Below are 19029 nucleotides of genomic sequence, written 5' to 3'. Positions count from 1 at the left end.
TGTGTTTTAGCACCCTTCGCACCAAAACCCACACAGGGTTTCACAAACCCTTCGAATCATCCCTGCATGTCCTGTTTGCTATTTGATGGCATTCAACAAGTCAGCAAATGTCTCGCTGAAGCTGTTTATCGCAGCAGCAGCAACATGCAGGATGTTCATTTTTAGCAAGTAACTGCTGCTTTCTGAAGGTGTGTGAAAGAAGAGGACTCTCTCTCTTCTTCTTTTTAAAAGCCTACATGATTTTCCACCTTCAGCTGTTGTTTTTGCCCCCACCACACAGGCAGCCCCCCTCAGTTAAAAGCACCTGATTCTCACAGCTCAGTACCAGAAAACCCCTCCTCCTCCCCACAGCAGCCACCCACACACAGCCTTTTCTCGTCCGTCTCACTCGGCGGTGCAGGCGATCAGGCAGCAGAGAACAGGATGAGGCTGAGAAGACGACCACCGAGCACATGAGAAGATGGAACTGTGGCTGAAGCAGGCGACTCTGGCGGTAGTCACAGGTGAGACCTGAAATTTCACCATTCCACTGAGGAATTAAACACATCTGTCTGCTTGTGTTGCTTCAAAAGTTTAGCTTTAGAGCTTCAGTAGATGACAGCTTAACTTCTGTTGTTGGTTTATGAAGATGTTTCCCCTCCTAAAGGATTCAAAGGCTTCATCGCCACTTTTGATTCAATTAGATTCAACTTTAATGTCATTGCACAGAATAAAAGACAAGCTCAGTGTCTAGAAGCGCAAACGAAGCAGCATAGTGCATTATTTACTATAATTAACACAAATGAATGAATATACAGATGTGGATATATATAAAAAATACATCATCTAAATCTAAGGTAGGGATAAATAGTATAAACTGAATAAATAGCATACAAACTGTAAGAACAGTATGAACATAAGCAGCTAAATTCATGTCAGTGCAAGGAAATTCTAAGTTCATTGTGTTTCTACAAACCGAGGTAATGAATAAGAACATACCAGAACAGGTGCAAAAAAAAGGTTATGTACAGATAAACTGTATTAAAAAAGCATATTTATGGTGCAGAAAAGGCAATGCTGAACATGTAAAGTGTAGTACAATTAGTACGGATAATATAAACTGCAAGTTATGAGTGCAATAAAATTCTTAGATCACTGTTTTTCTAAATACAAATTGAGGTAATGAATAAGTATGCAGAAAAATGTTATGTTAAAATCAGTATTTAAAAAAATACATTTATGGTGCAGAAAAGGCAATGCCGAATATACAAAGTGCAGTATAAATAGTATGGATGGTACAAACTGTATGAACATATGCAGCTAAAACCAAGTCATCAGTGCGATTAACTTCTGACTTCACTGTGTCTAACTACAAACTGAGGTAACAAATATGAACATACAAGAACAGGTGCAAAAAAAAGGTTATATGGAGAAAAACAGTATTTAAAAAAGCATATTTATGGCGCCAAAAAAGGCAACGTTGAATATAAAAATTGCAGTATAAATAGTATGGATGATATAATCTGTATGAACAGTATGAACACAAGCAGCTGAATTTAAGTAATCTGTTCATGAATTTGAATGTACAAGAACAAGAGAAACGGTTATGGAGAGAAAAAAATTAAAAAGCATATTTATCGTGCAGAAAAGGCAATTTGAATATAAAAAGTACAGTGCAAAAGCTAAATAATTTGCAGAAGAAACTGTCAAAAAATAAATTAAAGAAAAGTATGTTCAAAGTTTTATGGTGCATTTAAGCGTCTTTCTCTACTGACAAATATTCATAATCACCAAACTAAGACCTGGATGACTGAGAATCTACACAGGAAAGCTCACTTCTCTCTTTTTTTTTTTTTGTTTATCTACCTACAGTGGCAGCAGCAGCCATGGCAATATCATCTCCAACTCCTGTATTTCTAAACTATGAAGAGGAAAGAGTTGAAGTTCCAGCCGGTTCCACTCTAACTCTGTACTGCTGTCTGGAGACACACAGCAGATCTTGGATATCCTGGCATTTTCAGCCTTTTGGAAATAGCAGCAACTCTAGCCAAATCATTCTAGCCGAGAAGATTATTAACAACTCTGCAAGCCCCTCCAAGGTTGAGTGTAAAGACAGCAAAAAGAAGCACAGTTTACCAGATGTTAATGAAACACACAGCGGATTGTACTATTGCCAAGTCAGTGTAGACATCCCTCGACCAAATAAATATCGGAGCAAAAACAAAGAAGTAGTTATTAGTAAGTATTGCTTGTAGCAGATAGAAAAACATTTCACTATAAGTCTCCCTATTGAGCATTTATGTGCAATATGTAAAGGGTTTATATCATTTTTCTATTAATGCACTGTATTTGACATATTTCTACATTATGTGTTTGACTATGCTGCCATGTATTATTGTTCATACAGCAGCATCTGTTTATGACTACATTATGGTGTTATAAACCATTTATTACATGTTTAGAAGCTGCTTAGACATGCAAAACTAAAGCTGAGCCTTCAGCTTTCCGTACTAAAGTGTGACTGGATTTGTAAATACTTGTAATATTCTGGCTTGCAATGACTAACTGAATGCTTCTCTCAACATTTTTGCTTCCTCCATGACAGCGATGAGCATAGTGGAAAGTACAGCATCATTTGTGACAAGTGAACCAGGTGTGTGTGCTTTAATGTGTGTGATGGATTTTTCAGACCCAGCAGAGTCTGAGCTGAGTAGATTTTCCGATAAATGTCTCTGCATTCATGTCATTTGTCCATGTGCAGAGGTGAGAGGATGAGACAGAGCTATTTTCAGAGTGTTTATGTCTATTCTGCAAGGTGTGAAGTGCAACAATTTGCCCCACAAAACAACACCTTGTTCACTTTCAGCCAGCATGTAGCCTGAGGTCACTGTCGGGACGTCTTTGTCTCACATGAATCTGTCTAACTGAGGGTCACTGTGTTCCCACGTTGGCTTTCTTGCACTTTTAATAAACCGTGTGCACATTTCAAGACAGCGTTTTCCTCTTACAGAGAATCCCTCTGACTCCACGCCGCAGATCAAGTGGTGGATGTGGGTCCTGGTGGGAGTTTCTGCCTTCATCCTGCTCGTCCTGATAGTCGTTTGCATCCTGTGGAGAAAATGCCCCAACAGAAGCAGAGGTACATTTTTGTCAGTGCAAAGATTCAGATATTAACCTAAATCTGATAACAGTGCAGTAAACAGTCGAGACAGATCATCGTAGATAAGCTCTGCGTCAGTAAGAAACAGAAACCACAGGACCGAACGCTGCTCCAAGAAAAACAGACAAACAAGCAAACTTCATGACCTACTTTGTCAAAAAGGACACTTTTTACCGGTAATTTTAAAAGAACTGACTCTCATTTTACATATTCTGCCTGTTTTGTTAAATTGCTGTTAATAATTAGTGAAATGACAGTATTAATTTACAAACAAACAAATAAAAAATAGGTCAAAACTTTAGATAACATCAAACATCTCCATTTTTTAGAAATGGTAGTTCATGCTTTTACAGTGTTTAATTGTAAAATTATACTAGTTGCTATATTAAATCAGCAAAAACAGAATTATTTCAAATAGTTTCCATTATTTAAAAGAAAAAATATGCATACTGAGGGTTTAAAAATGTTGCTTTACATGTTTTCCCATTTTTAGTTATATTATAGAAAATAATTAGCAAAATCACAGAATTAATTTATCCATTAACATTAAAATGTATTAAAAATGTATTTCATTCTTTTACAATGTTTCATTGTAAAATTAGATCATTTTTGCTGTATAAAATCAGCAAAAAAACTTTATTTTACAGATATTTGCCATTATTTCAAAGAAAACGTACTCATATTAAAGGATAAAAACATACAGATAATTGTTTAACTGGTATTTTACACATTTTTCCTATTTTGTTAAACTACAAACATTTTACTAGTGAAATCCCAGAATTAATTTACACACTAACATTAATAAACAGCTAGAATTGTTTTTAGATTTGGTAATTTATTTTTCCACATTTCATCATATAAATACCAAATTTTTACTGTGTCAAATCAGCAAAAAATATAATTATTTCACAAATATTTGCAATTATTCAAAAGAAAAATGATGATTATTATTGATCAGGTCATGAAGCATAATTTAATGAATAATTTCCCAGATAAGTGGTAAAATCACAGTATTAATTTAAACATTTATTGTAAAAAAATGAAAAATAAAAGTAAGAAAAATAGGCCAAAACCGTAAATAATATCCACATTAAAAATCTGTAGTCATTTCTTCTTTAAAATTACACTGTTTAACTGTATTTAAATGAGCTAAAAAATTAATTCACTTACACGTATTTGTTGCTATTTTCTCAGTTTTTATGGTTTATGAACGTTACAGTACACCATTGTTTTTTGTTTACATTCAGGTCAAAGCTACACATTTATTAATGTGTGATTAATTTCATTACAAAGATTCACATCTGAAAGAAGAAATGAGGTGACACGTGTTTTTCTTGCAAATTTCTGCCCAAGTCGTGGCTGATGGATGCAAACTGAGTAAAAAGGTGGTTTGTGTGGTTTAACAGCACAGCGTGTGATAAACTGAAATGTCAGCGTCAGACGAAGCAGCTGTCTCCTGTGCAATTTAAGTGAAGATTTTAATTTCTAGACGAGACCCCAGACATGAAATGCAGGGATCACTGATATCTGGCCGCAGCCTAGTGACCACTACTGACACTAATATGTGATTTTTGCCAGTGCATTTTATATTTCCAACTCTAGAACTGCGTATAATAAAGACACCAAACCCTGACATTGTTTTTCCTTCCTTCAAAAATCCTTATTATGACAATTTTACAAAAAAGTCTCACATCTTTGGCTTTTCTTACGGACTCTTAGTTGTCAGTTTGCAACTTTTTGTAATCACTTATTTGTTCTGATTTCATTTGCCATCATATCTAAACCATATTTTAAACCACAGAGGTGGTTTAGTGTCAGTAAAGACATAATAGAGCTTTGTGCAGCTGCTCACAGAGGGGCAACATGCAGCTCAGGCAGGAAGACGACTAAGTAACTAAGTAGGTCTGCATGTGGCGGTTCGACCACAGAGGACGGAGCACAGACAGAAGTAGGACAAAGGCTTAATGCTACAATCAGATTGAAAGAGACTGTCATGATAAAACTGTCTCTTAGAGTGTTAATGTCACATGTATAGGAGGACAGGTTGGTTTCTGGTGAACATAACCTGCTGTAATGAGGATTATTTTACATAAGAATAGGGGACATGGTAGAAAGAATAGGCAGAGTGACAAGACAACTTTAATTTGTGACTGTTGTTTTGCATTTTTTATATGTAAAAGTAGAATCTAAAGTAAATAAAGTTGAGTGGATTTCAGTATTGACTTGGTGTTTCTGTGCCATTTGACCATCTTCACTATAAACGAACTTTAACTTTGGTGGGTTTCTGGCGCTTTTTGATGAATTTATTCACTTTTGGGCCACAAGTCAAATGATTTAAGTCAGTGAGGACTTTATTTGTGCTTCATTCTCTGAGAATGTGAGAACAGTGATACAGAAAATGTCCAAAAGTGAGAAAAAGTGAAATGTGGAGCCTCTGAGAGAGCTGTCACTGAGCTAGAAAGAAGAATTTTCTGGCCTAAATTCTAATAAATTAAGTTATATATTTTTGGGGGGTTATCAGAACACCAGAAATTATTTCTTGTACAATTCTTCATGGACTTTTAAATACAAAATCTCTTCAGTCTGACAACATTTACAGAGTTATTTTATCATGAAGCTTTTACACTGTAAAGCGTTAGGATGTGTCTCTGTGGTTCATGTCGTGTTCATGTATAAGTTTTACTGCAGCTGCATTGACTATGCATTAAGGCTGCAACTAAAAATGTTTTTTTCACTGTTTATTAATCTCTTTTATACTTTCTCCATTAATCAGTTAGTTGTTCGTCTATAATATAGCACAAAATCATGTTTCCAAAATCCCAAGATGATGCCCTGAAACCCAAAGATATTCAGTTTAGTAGCACAGAAGAGGAAAGAAACAAGGAAATATTCTATATAAATTCTATGAAATATCTTCTATTTGTATTATATATACATTTAGGAAGCTGGAATTGGAGGATTTAAACTTTTTTTCTTTAAAAAAATACTTAAACCAAAAAATAGAACAGATTTAATTTCTCACTTTTTTCAACCACATTAAGAAATAAGCAAATCTGAGATATCAAAATACAATACAAAAATAGTAGGTACAAGTGTAAGAAAGTGTGATAAAGCTCATTTTGCGTATTGAGAACACTATAAAAACAACAGTAGTATAATTGATGAACATATGCGGAAATGTAAAGACTTAAAGTGGTGCAATAATTACATACAAAGTGCATTATATTATTCATTGCAGTTCAGCTACACATAATGTAACCGTGAAATTTCTGCTTTATCTTTTTTTTAAAATATATAAATAAGTCGATGAGGGACATTTACAGTGGTTTGAATTATTTAAAATTCCACATGTAATGAAAGTAGATAATTGATTCTAACATGTGTGGATCGCAGTGAATAACTGTAGTTAAACTGACTCTGTTTAAATGGAGACAATATAATACAGAATAATAACTAGAAAAATTGCAGGTTATTTAACTGGCGTCATATTGAGTCTTTTATTATTGCTGGATTTCTTTACAATATTAAATATATATATATATTCTGCTTAACACAGTTAAATCATTTGCACAAGTCAATAATTTAGCAGTAACATACAATTTCAATCAACATGAAGTTGAATTTTTTAAAATCTATTTTATTTTAATTCAAATTACATCTTCTGTTTAATTTGTTCAGCATCTTTAAAAAGTTGCAAAACTAAATCAGTCAAACAGCAAAATCACCAGTTTAGATTCTGTACTGAAATTTGTCCCAGAACTTAGCAGTTAGTAAATGAAGGAGGCCAAACAGCTGGAATTCACCCCGTTTTTTCTTTTTTGTTTGTTTTTTTCATTTTTACTGCAGCAGTGGATCCCATCTATGCAAACACTCACTCTAAAAGTAAAGGCTCTTCTCCTCGGCCAGAGATGGACCACCTGAAGACCGTCTCCTCGTCCCAGAACCTGCGAACCCCCAGTCCTGGCCAGAGATATGGTGAAGGCAAACGGAGACCCAGACAATGAAGAACCTCACAGACCAAATCCTCAAATTCATCTGGAACCAAAAGCTGAGATAATATTTACTGCAATAACTGTGTGTTTCATTATCTCTATACGTTAAATTCAATTTGACCTTTTTGGACCTTTTTTGTATATTTGTATTTTTTGTTATGTATCTGAGGTATTTCCAGTCAAACAGCTGTTTTATTATGAGCCACTAGATGGCAGATAGTGGATGCTGTGAATCCAAACTGGTTCTCTTTTTTAAGTGTTTATTTCCCTTTTATGTATTTTAACACCTCATAATGTTTGAATATGTTGCCAATAGGTTTTGCATGTAAATAAGCAAGAGTTTAAAAAAGAGTTTAAAACTGATTTTTGAAAAATTTACAATGGCATAACTGAAATATATATATTATAAGTGTTTGCTTATGGTTAGAATTCATATTAAATCTCAAGAAAAAGAAAATGCGATTTTTGTTGTACAGTTTGCATTAATTAGAATTTTAACATATGATATATGATGGTGTCCTAATTGGGTTTAATTTGGCACTTTAAGGGCGTGTCAAAATCACATAAAAACGGAGGAAAAATCCAAACCAGTGGAACCTGGGATGTTGTTTTCTGGTCTCATGTGATTGGTTGCAAGGTGAGCGAGTGTCTTTTAAAGAAAGGTACGACCGGAGTCACATGACCGGGCTGTGCCTGCCGCTGGGAGCTGCCGGGTAAGTCGCTCCCTGGCTGCAGGAATTGGATGTGGACTGAACGTTACAGGTGGAGCGGAGCAAAGCGCGCAGACGGATCCGAGACGAGACGAGCGGCGGAACGGTTCGATCAACTACAAATCCCGGTGAGTCCGATGCGCCACACGAGCTGGATGACTAGTTTGATTTTTACGCACCGGGTTTTTGGTCCCAGAGGTGGGTTGTTTTGTTCCCACTGAGGTCGGTGTGGGATTGTGGCAACCTGTGGGGCTGAGAGGTGCAGAGTCGGCGCGCTGTAGATTCTCTGACTTATCTAAAGATTATAGGATATCCTAATCTAATAATAGAAACCGAGACTAAGCGCTAGTTGGGATATACGCACAGGCGCCTGCACCAGCGGGGATAGTGTTTCTCCAGTGGGAGAAACGCGTAAAGTTGGAGGGTTCAGCGCAGCAGTGAGGACAAGGGTCACTGGACTGAATGTGTGTTTGTGGTTGGATCTTGCAGGGAAGACGCTGTGGAACCACAGAAAAGCGTTATCTTAAAAAAAAAAAAAAAAAAAATCAAGATTACGCACAGAGATTTTCACCCAACCTTAACATTTGCACACCTTTGCATGCATAAATCTTCCTTTAAAAAGAAATAATTAGCTAGTTTTCTTTGGAGATGACTGCATTTTCTTTTCTAAAAGTGTAGGATTTGCAGTTTTGTGCACTTTAAAGCTCATTCAGCCAGCTGTGTTGGAGGTGAAAGTGATATTTTAGGGCACTTGTGTTGCAGCTTTGTGGATGGTGAGAATCTTTACACGTCATACTGATACACTGAGTGCTGTCAGTGCACTTACTCAGGGGATTGCCCACTTTTAGCTGTCATGCTGCAGCTCACTGGGGTCATGCACACAGCAACACCACAGATAATTGCTCTGAGCTGCACATGATGGCAGATTTTCTACACTAAATGTGCACACACACACACACACACACACACAGGATGCATCTGCACTTTGAGCTGCAGGATCATAAATGACCTTCCAGCGGGTCATGATCGGACAGTAAAGTGTCTCTCAGAGATCTGGTGATGGTTGGTGTACGGTTTGTGGTTGTCACATGACAGACTGGAAGCATGTTTTTATGATGCAGCTATTTATATTCTGATCTCATGAGGCAGATGCTTTTTATTCTGGTGTGAAAAGAACCGTTTAATAAACAGGTGTTAATTGTTTTTTTTTCTGCCTATGATTAGGCGTCAACTGAGGCAGATACTAAGAAGTAAATGGATGATATTTGGTTCCAATATACGGGATTTGCCGTAAAAATTAAAATCACAGTGTCAAACTTTAGAATAATACAGACTCCTTCATTGGTTAGTTAAAAGTTAAGAGAGCTTCAGAACCTTCGTTTGCTGTTGATAGATTTTACTCGTGTTGTGCATCCAGTCAGATTGTGCTGTAGGTGGGGTTTTGCTCCAGATCAAAGATTTCTGGATACAGATGGAGGCAACTGAACCAGAACCAAAGAAGCACGATTTCATCTATTGATTTATTTATTTAGGAAATTGATTACGTAGTAATAACAATACTGATAATTGGAAGAATGCTGTATTTCTTCTTGTTCAACTCCTCATTTTTTGTGCAAAAACACCAAATATTCCAATTTTCCAGCTTCTCTAATGAGAAGATTTGCAGATTTTCTTTGTTTAATGGAACCCAACTAAGCTTTGGATTGTTGGTTGGAGATTTAGCTCGACCCCTACTTATGATACTTTAAATGAGTCAGAAATAATCCAATTTTCCAGCTTCTCCAATGAGGAGATTTGCTGCTTGTGTCTGTTTTACATCATAAACTGGCTATTTTTGAGTTTGAAGTTGTTGGTTGGATGAAGTGAGAGACTTGAAGACAACAACTTTAAGACTGCAACAAATGTTTTTCTTCATTGTTGATTAATCAGTTGATTATTTTCTTGATTGATCGTTTAGTTGTTTGGTTTGGGAAAAGTCAGAAAATTGCAAAAAATATCCTATTTTGTCCACAACCTGAAGAGATTCAGTTTAATAGTATAGTAGAGTATAGTAACTAGATAATAGTTCAGATTTAAGATGCTGGAATCTGAGGATTTGGACTTTTCCGTCCTAAATAATGACTTTAATCGATGAACTGATCATCCAAATTGTTGGCGAATACCTTAATACTTTAAAACTATTTGATTAATCAATCAGAGCTGCGACAATTAATTGATTAGGCAGAGTTTTAGGTACTTTCCACTGTTTTCTGACACCACAGACAATCCACTATTAATCAGAAAACTAATGTAAAAAGTTGCAGCCCTCCTATTCACCCTTTACTGTAATTTGTAGATCACATTTTAACCAACAGCCATTGAGCCAAAGTGCTTTCCAGTAGAGAAAAAAAATATGTAAGATGTGAATTTACCAGAGTAGTTTAAATATTGCATTTAAAACCCTCCAAAACTTCTTTTAAAATACAGATTTACGCCACTGAATCCAATCTTTAGGTTTGCACCCTACAGTAGTATTATATACAGATATTTTATTTACACATCAAAGTTAAAAACCCTAAAAAATTCCACATGAAAAGATTCCCTGTGAGCGAACAACGGTTGCCGTTTTACAGCAAACAAGTCGAACAAAGCAAAGTTGTCTTCAGAGTCGTGAATTATTTGTCTTTGGTTTTGATCGCGAGTCCAAACCATAGCGTTTCACCACATGGTTGTTTTCTTGGATGTTCCCGTCTGTCAGTAAACTTGTCACACGACTCCGGCGGAGCAGCGATGTTCAGGTTTTCCTGCAGAGACTTGTCTGGCTGTGTGGGTGTGTGTGTGTGTGTGTGTGTGTGTGTGTGTGTTTGTGTGTGTTCAAGCGTTCATTTACACTCAGGCAGACTTGTCTCATCAATGATGTTTGGAGGATTGTATTTAACAGGTGTTGCGTTTTGATGTTGTCGTGCTTAATGACTGTTAACCGTCTGATGGCTTCGTCCTCATGATTCGTTTCACAGCAGGGCAGAAAACTGTTGTGGAGGTTTTGTTTCCAGCTAATTCAAACTCTCCTGCATCAAAACAAAAAGGCGGCAAGCCGACTGTCATTATGATGAAAGAAAGGTTTTGTTTTTTGAGTGAATCTGAGCTTGCAAAAATATAACCCAGAGCTGAACTGGGGCGTGTTTTCCAGTGAATCTTTCACAACAGAGAGCGTGACACACAGAGTGTCAAAGGTGAAAACCCTCCCACAACCGGTTTCCTGTTTAGGCCCCTGTGATGGAAGACTGTACCTCAGCCAGCTCACCAGCCGGCCGGCCTGCCAGCACACAAAGAGATGCAGCAAAACAGACGCTCAGGCAGCCAGGCAGCGACTCAACCAGCATCAAACCTGCAGAGCAGTGAGTCGGCCGCTCAGGTGAATCGGTTACAGCTGGAGGAGGCCTCGCCCAAACAGCAACGTAGTGCCGTCACACAAATGAAGACGCACAATGAAAGCCTACGCAGTAGTGGCTCACTCCAGCTGTTTGACTCCAGGTTTTTTTTGTGTGTTATGACTCACGGAGACGACAACAATATGCGTGTCTGAGCATGTTGTTCAGGACGCTCTGTGGGCTTTTACTCCGCATGCAGCTCAGAATCCAGCGTACACTCTAAAAAATTATGTTTGGGCTCAACAAAAACCATTGATGCAACAGTTTGCGTCAGTCTTTTTGAGTTGTGGGAACTTCTAAAGAAATTATGTTCAACCAAAAACTAGATTGAGTCAATGATAATAAAAATGAAGTTGTTCCAACTGGTATTTCCATGTTGTTTAAAGGGAATTTATAAGTGTTCTGTGCTTAATTACCATAATTATGAACACAAATGTTTTAATTGGCCAATGGAAATGAGGTGTCTTCATTGTTGGGTAGGTAGAAGAGGGGACTTGAAAAATGATGTTATGAAGCCAGTTTTATTAAATTACCTCACTTGAATCTAGTTTTAAATCAGTTTGCTTTCTCAGTTAAAGGGTCAAACAGCCCATAGTAGGAACCTGCCTGCTTTATTACTGACCTCAAGATGCTGAAAATGAAGCTATCAAGACCAGTTTATTAAGTTACCTCAACTTAATTACAGTTTTAAATCAACTAATGCAGAAATTTGAGTTAAAATTGCATTTTTATGTCAACACAAACCATAAAAATAATGTTTTTAACTTAAAGGGATTACCGAAACCAATAAAGTAGAACCATGCATTTAATTAAGTGGTGGGAATGGATCTCCTGAATGACTTTTTAGAGTGTAGGGTTCCGTAGATACTGTGGAGGCTCCTAAACAGCCTATAAATATCGTCGTGCTTCTAGTGGTTGGTTGTCTGGAGATTCTGCTGCAGGGCTTCTTCAACATGCTGTGCAGCTTTTGAACCCACAGTTTTCATGTTGTGTTGCTTGATGAGTGAAAAAGAGAAACCCACCAGCAGCCATAGCGTTAACCTTTTAAGGGTAGAAAGCTACCCACCGACATTTGCATCTAGATGTATGGATCCGATTTTAGTCATCCTCTCGTTGCTTGTTCTGCTTTTGTAGAGGATCGCGTACCCTGATGCTGACTGTTGGTGCTGCCAGAGCTGCAAATGTCAGGTCAGGTTTCAAGAGAAGCCAACAGAAGGATGTTTTATAGGGGCCTTGCATAAGTATTTTCTGCATTATCCATCCATTATCTATACACCGCTTAATCCTCACTAGGGTCATGGGGGGGCTGGAGCCTATCCCAGCTGACTCAGGTGAAGGCAGGGGACACCCTAGACAGGTCACCAGTCTGTCACAGGGCTACATACAGAGACAAACAATCACTCTCACATTCACACCTACGGGCAATTTAGAATGATCAATTAACCTCAGCATATTTTTGGACTGTGGGAGGAAGCCGGAGTACCCGGAGAAAACCCACGCATGCACAGGGAGAACATGCAAACTCCATGCAGAAAGATCCCGGGAAAGCCGGGACGTGAACCAGGGATCTTCTAGCTGCAAGGCGAAAGTGCTAACCACTACGCCACTGTGCAGCCCATTTTCTGCATTATGTCGGTCGTAAATATTTTTTCCTTTGGGGTGTACAGTGTAGTCTTGCAGAAACAGAATATGAAGCTGTTCGGCGCTCTACCTGTGCGTATAATGACAGGTCCTTAAGCAGGTTTTGCTGGCTGTACTGGAATCAGGATTGATCCCCTATAAACAAAAGGCGTAACTGGATTTCACATCAGTCTTTCATAACGTACCCTCTGCCTCAGTGCACCTCACGTCATGGTGTTTTATTATTGTTTTGGTCACTATGGCATCAAGGAAACGACCTGATTCAACCTGAAAGGCAGAACGGAGAGACGAGACTTTTAGCACAGAGAAGAAGTGAAAACAGGCACATTAAACTAAAAGCTTACTACAAACTACCTTCATGTAAAATATGTTGTAAAAAGATCCAGTCTGCCCAAATCCACAGATGTTTTATTAATGACTTACTAGGATTACTAAAGGTGTATCATTAACAAAGGGCTATGTTGTAATCTTAAGCTGTTAATGCTGGTAAGACATTATGTTTGGTGAAGATGTTGTGCAGCTTTTTTCCCTCAAGGTAAAGGGTCAAACAGTCCATGGGAGGCACCTTCCTGGTTTATTCTGAAGCAGGAAGCAAAGGAAGTAGATTTATGCCATCCAAAAAGACACTTTGCATGAATGTAGAATCATAATTTGACAATTTAAAAGTAAAAAAAATGAAAGAAATCCCCTTCTTTGAATAATAAGTTGTGTCTGATATGAATTTCTTCCATAAAAACACAAGTTGTTTGGTTTGAAATTATTAAAATGACACCTGTTCCTTCTCCCTCATGGCAAAATTCAGAATCGGTGAATGCACAAAGCAGTTATTTTTGATTTCACGTGTTAATTTTAATGCAAAATATACCCAACAAGATTGTTATCAATAATTAAACAATGCAGTCTTCACATGTTTACATCAGGTTCATTGAAAACTGACTGTTTGACCAGAATTAGCTTCCAAACTAGCTGTAACATCAGAAATCCTGCTGGCAGGTAAATGCTTTAAATTCAGATTTTAGGTGTGTTCAGAGAAAATTTCTGCAAAAGAATTTGAAAACAGCTTATTAATGTCAACTCTGAACATATATCAATCTGTATAGTATCAGTTAAACACATTTTTGAGTAGAAGGGGACTTGAATTATTTCATTTTATTCATGCATTATGAGGGATTATTGGAAATGCACTACTTTTTTGTTGTTGTTGCTTTTAATTAATCATTTTGGTTTTGCCGCATCCAGCTGCAGGTGTTTTTCAGGAAGTAAAGCTTTAATAAATCGATCCTACACTATCTGTCCAATGCCAAACTGCATAAAGGTAAAGTTAATGATTAACGGCGGAAGAAGGAAAAGCATTTAGCAGGAAGTGACACACTTCTGGTGAACTTTGGATCACACAAAAACAACCACAGTTAATAAAAGTGCTACATGGATGTATTCCTCGGCTAGCCAAGCTAATTCTAGACAAATTTGGCTAATTTTTAGTCACTGTGGGCTCATTTTTCACTGCCATGTAAAGTTCTGCACCTCTATGGAAACACAACAACCATCACTGGAAGTCAAGAGAACACAAATGTCTTCTGTGCAGTATGACACAGTTATTGTCCCATAAATCATAACAGAAGAAAAATGCAAGTTGATTTTCTTTATTTTACAAAAACTTAAAAAAATCTGGAATCAACATGTACAAAGTTTTTCCAAGTGTGACTCCACATACTAAGGATAATTAACTGTTTGTTGTGTCCTATGTGTAAACACCGCCTGAAGTTCAGCTGAAAAGTCCCTGAATTTTTGTCATGACTTTTGGTAGCAGTTCAGTCAATAATTTTATTTTGTGTTTTCACGGAGTCTGGTTATGACAAATGGTTTATTTTTTGGAAAATCTTTTAATAAGACATATTATTATTCTAAACTTAGAAATGGTGAGTCAGTAACTCTGGCTAAATGGTTTCATTTGTCAAACTTGTTGTTGAGTTTTGGGGATCCGAGGGTTAAAATACCAAAACAAAACAAATATAAACAAAAATGTAAATTTAAAAAAATGAATAAGAAAGCTTATGTGAAGAGCTGAAGAGGCCTAAAAGCAGAGTAAATATTCAACTGATGTCTTGTAGCATTTTCTGTCTCTTGGCTTGAAACACTTGCTTTCGTAAAACCTTTTTATCCTTCGTTTTAAAAACTTGTCTGATGTTATGAACCAAAACACCAAGTCAGATTCATTGTATGTAAAATTCTACTTGTCAATAAAACTGATTCTGATTGTGACTTCATTAGATGACTCCAAATAAAAATTCAAATACGAGCTAATGTTGCTGCTAATGCTGCCCTTTTAGCTTATTTTGCTGCCTCAGATGGCCAAAAAATAAATTTAAGTTAATTCACTACTACAGCTTTAAATAAATGTTTTTCTTCCCTGATAAAAAGTGGTGTCACTTAATTTAAAAAAGATATTTCACTATCAAAATTCTTACACTGTTGGATTTTAGCTGTTTTAATCTTTTCGAAAAACCTGAAAGCTCATTTGTTTGCATTTAGAAACTTTCAACCCAAACATGAAGGTTTCATTATGCATAAAAATCACTTTATATGCCAAATGTAGATTAACTTTAAATGAATAGAATGACACTGTTGAGGTGCTGCAGTGGCCTTTTAATCCTCTGAACCCCAAAATCTGCTGCTGGCTTTAAAAGGCCTGTTATCTTTTCAAAACTGTCAACTGTAAAAGAAGAGAGAATCGTCAGGTTTTCAACTTTCCAACTGTTCTTGAACTACCCATCTGTGATATGATATTCAATGGAGAAACTTATCAAAATCTAAGCTTAAAATTGTGATATTTCATCAAAATGTTTTCATTATACACATCTCATTTAAAACTTAGCATTGACTGTTTGCTGTAACTAAATTGTATATATAATTACAAAAAAAAAAAAATCTGCGTGATGTAAGCAGAAAGCAAAGAATGACTCAGCTGTGACCAACAGTCACATGAAAAACTTCAGGGACTTTTTGTGGAAACTGGGGTAAACCGCGGACTGTGCTCGCTTAGTACGACAAACAAACAAACAAACAAACAAACAAACAAATATATATATATGAGTCATTGTTTTCCTTGGTACTGGTAACACTTCTTTGTACACGTTCAATTTTTTTTACTATCTTTTTTTTTATGATTTATGGCATTACATCTTTGTCGTACAGCACAGAAGACATTTTTGAGTTTTTTTGAGGAACACCTGTGGGCTCCATTCACGCATTCAAAAGCCCTGCAAGTTAATTCCTTTACATTAAATAACTTCTAGACCAAACATAAGGATTCCAGTGTGCATGAAAATCAGCTGTGTATGACTTGTAAAGCCTTCAGCTGTGCATCTTCTCCTCTCTTTCGTTCTTTGTTTATCCAGGGTCAGCGTGAGTGTGACCCTGGATGAACAAACAGAGCAGAGAGGGACAACTGCTCCATGCTCTTCTGTTACTGTAGCCATACCTGCCTGTCTACGCCATCTGAAACTATCTGCCAAACGCTGAAAAACAACCTGCAGTCATTTCATTCAGCTGCAGCAGCTCAACCTCCACAGTCCCCCCAGCCCCCGACAGCCTGAGGGGGTAAGAGAGAGCACCAGGCGTTCGCCGGCCTGACAACAGATGAGCAGTCCTCTACATGCAGCAGCTCGTCTCGCTGTGTCAAGTAACAACAAGGCGGGAGCATGGCAGTTAGTTGCAAAACGCGCGTTCAAAAGCGAGGTTGTTCAGAGACGCCGGGGAGTGAGCGCCTGGCTCGTCTCTCGAGGAAAATTTTTGGATGCTGTCATTTTGATTTCTGTCAACAGGCGAGGATGCGATGGTGTGTTTCAAAGGCTGCAGCTCTGTGAAATCTGCTGTATTTTTGCTCAAGAATCTAAGCGAGAGTTGCAAAGCAGTTGTGTGTTGCTGCTGCTTTTGAGCACTGTGCACCAAAAACAAAAAAAAAGAGAGACAGGGAGCACACTTTTTTTTTTACCTTGCGAGTCTGCTCTCAAGTATGCTTTGTGTGTTATTCTGAGATAAAGCGCCTTGATGAATTTTGAATGAGGCTGCGTTGCTAAGTTTGTCAAAAAAAAAAAAAAAAAAGACGGTAAAGAAAAACTCGCCAAAAGAAGTGGTAAGTCTCAATTCACCATGAATCCCCGGGTGGGGATGCAGCGGCTGAGCGGTGAAAATTACCGTGATCTGCATGCATGCCCCAACCTGAACTGATCCCCTCTGCTGGCTGAACCCCGCTGAGCCCAGAGGAAGCAGGTTCTAATCAGGGAGGAGGACAGGAAGATGCAGAGAGTGGTGGAGGAAGAGAGAGTGGGGGTTGGCGGGCAGCGTGGCAGATTTTCGCTTTAACATCAGCTTCCTTTGTCAAGTTTACTGCTATGACTTGTCAGAGCTACAGCTGTAAGAGGTGCTAGACTTCTCTGGTGAGGCAGCATATAGTTATATTTGTCTCTGTGTTAAAGATGGATATAGAATCAGCAGGAAGAGCATGTTAATTTAATGCACGATGCCTTTCTCAGACTGTTTTAGTCTCAACTTCTTCACTCTGATGATCCTGGTTTTAATCTGTTTCCTGTGAACCTGTCGAATGAAGAATGAGGCGATGCTAAAGTGCTGTAGTGCCCTTTAAATCCTCTTAACCCCAAAACTTGCTGTTGAGTTATCTTTAAAAATATGGTTAAATATTAAACAGCAAAAGCAGAGGGAATTGGTCGATTTTCAGCTTTCCAGTTGTTTTTGAACTACTCATCTGTGACATGCTGTTCAGTTGAGAAACTTACCCAAATCTAAGAATAAAATAGCGATATTTCATAAGAATGTATTCATTCTATATATCTACTGTTTGCTGTAACTGGAATCTATTAAAAAATTACCAAATAAATCAAAATTCTGCATTTTTTGATGTAAGCAGAAAGCCAAGAATGATTCGGCTGACACCAAAAGTCACATGAAAAAAATTCAGGGACTTTTTGGCTGAACTGCAGGCTGTGCTTACTTAGTGTGAAAGAAAATTAAAAATATAAATAATAAAACATATATAGTATTTATGTGGAGTTACCATTTGGTCCCAAGTATTTGTAACACCTGTGGGCGCTTGGAAAAATGCTGTACATGTTCCAGTATTTTTGTTTTTTTATTTTTTTACTTTTTTTGCAAAGTTAATAATCAAAGAAGTTCTTTTTAAAAAATGATTTATGGCATTCTAATTTTGTCACGCTGCACAGAAAACATTTTAGAGTTACTTCTTTAAATGCTTGTGCTGTTTCTATAGAGGTGCTGGACTTTATATTGTAGTAAAAGTGAGTACAGATGTGACGGGAGCAAAGAAAATGTGCAAAAGCTGCGTGTTAAGAGACTTTAATGATCGTAGTTCTGCAGGAAAACAGCTGAGTGTTCATCTTTAGTTGCCTCTTTCTCCCAGTCTCACTTACTGTCACTTAGACATGTTCATTTTAATAGTCTTATAAGATTTGTACAGGTAAAAAGGACAATGCACGCGATCACATCCACATCTCAGTCATTACAAAGCAGGGATATCACATCTTTACCCGGCCATGCATAATAATTATTCATGAATCATCAAGCATAACGCAGAAAAATGGGAAGAAATAAAGTATAAGGTGTGCAAACCAGCTGCCATTTCCAGTTTTCAAGGGAATGTGTCCATCTTTTAATGCACACCTTATTTCCAGCCCGAGTAATAAAGTCAGCTTTTCTATTTCACGGGTCTCTTTGATATTTCATAGATGTTCTCCTATCTTTTCCAGAAGTGAGCTACCGTGAAAATGATCTTCTCGGGCGTCCCTCAGCACTAGCCGGGCAGCATGGCTTCTGCTCCTCCTTCCAGAGAGGACACCAGCAGCTCATTAGCACAGCGCTGGAGGCTAACACCGACATAGATATCCAGCGAGCAGGACACCGACTTCAAACTGAGCCGGAGAAGGCTGAGCTGCTCTCCACGAGTCCTGGTTGCACGTCTGAATGAATCGCCTTTAGAGCCAAACAAAGTTGCTGCAGTGGCACATGTCCAGGACAGTGACGGCTGCACAGTGTGAGCACATCTGGACCGAAACTTTGGACCATGTTCTGTCTCTGATCGGGTGCTTCGGTGGCAGAGCTGG

At 37.7% G+C, this 19029-nt stretch overlaps 1 protein-coding gene across 2 annotated transcripts; it reads left to right on the top strand.

Moving 5' to 3' along the window:
• Nucleotides 1-322: 322 nt before the first annotated feature.
• On the top strand, nucleotides 323-7143 carry LOC111587317 (uncharacterized). Of its 2 annotated transcripts, XM_023297231.3 has the most exons (5): nucleotides 323-503; nucleotides 1852-2217; nucleotides 2585-2632; nucleotides 2990-3118; nucleotides 6986-7143. In XM_023297231.3, exons 1-5 carry the CDS (start codon nucleotides 461-463, stop codon nucleotides 7141-7143), a joined length of 744 nt encoding a protein of 247 aa, XP_023152999.2. In that variant the 5' UTR covers nucleotides 323-460. The 2 variants fall into 2 exon arrangements, with proteins under 2 accessions (XP_023152999.2, XP_023153000.2); XM_023297232.3 differs by lacking the exon at nucleotides 2585-2632.
• Nucleotides 7144-19029: the final 11886 nt, after the last annotated feature.

Source organism: Amphiprion ocellaris, chromosome 2 (assembly GCF_022539595.1).
Source record: "Amphiprion ocellaris isolate individual 3 ecotype Okinawa chromosome 2, ASM2253959v1, whole genome shotgun sequence".
Taxonomy (NCBI): Eukaryota; Metazoa; Chordata; class Actinopteri; family Pomacentridae; genus Amphiprion; species Amphiprion ocellaris.
The sequence above is the reverse complement of the archived record's forward strand: the minus strand, read 5'-3'. Positions and strand labels throughout refer to the sequence as shown.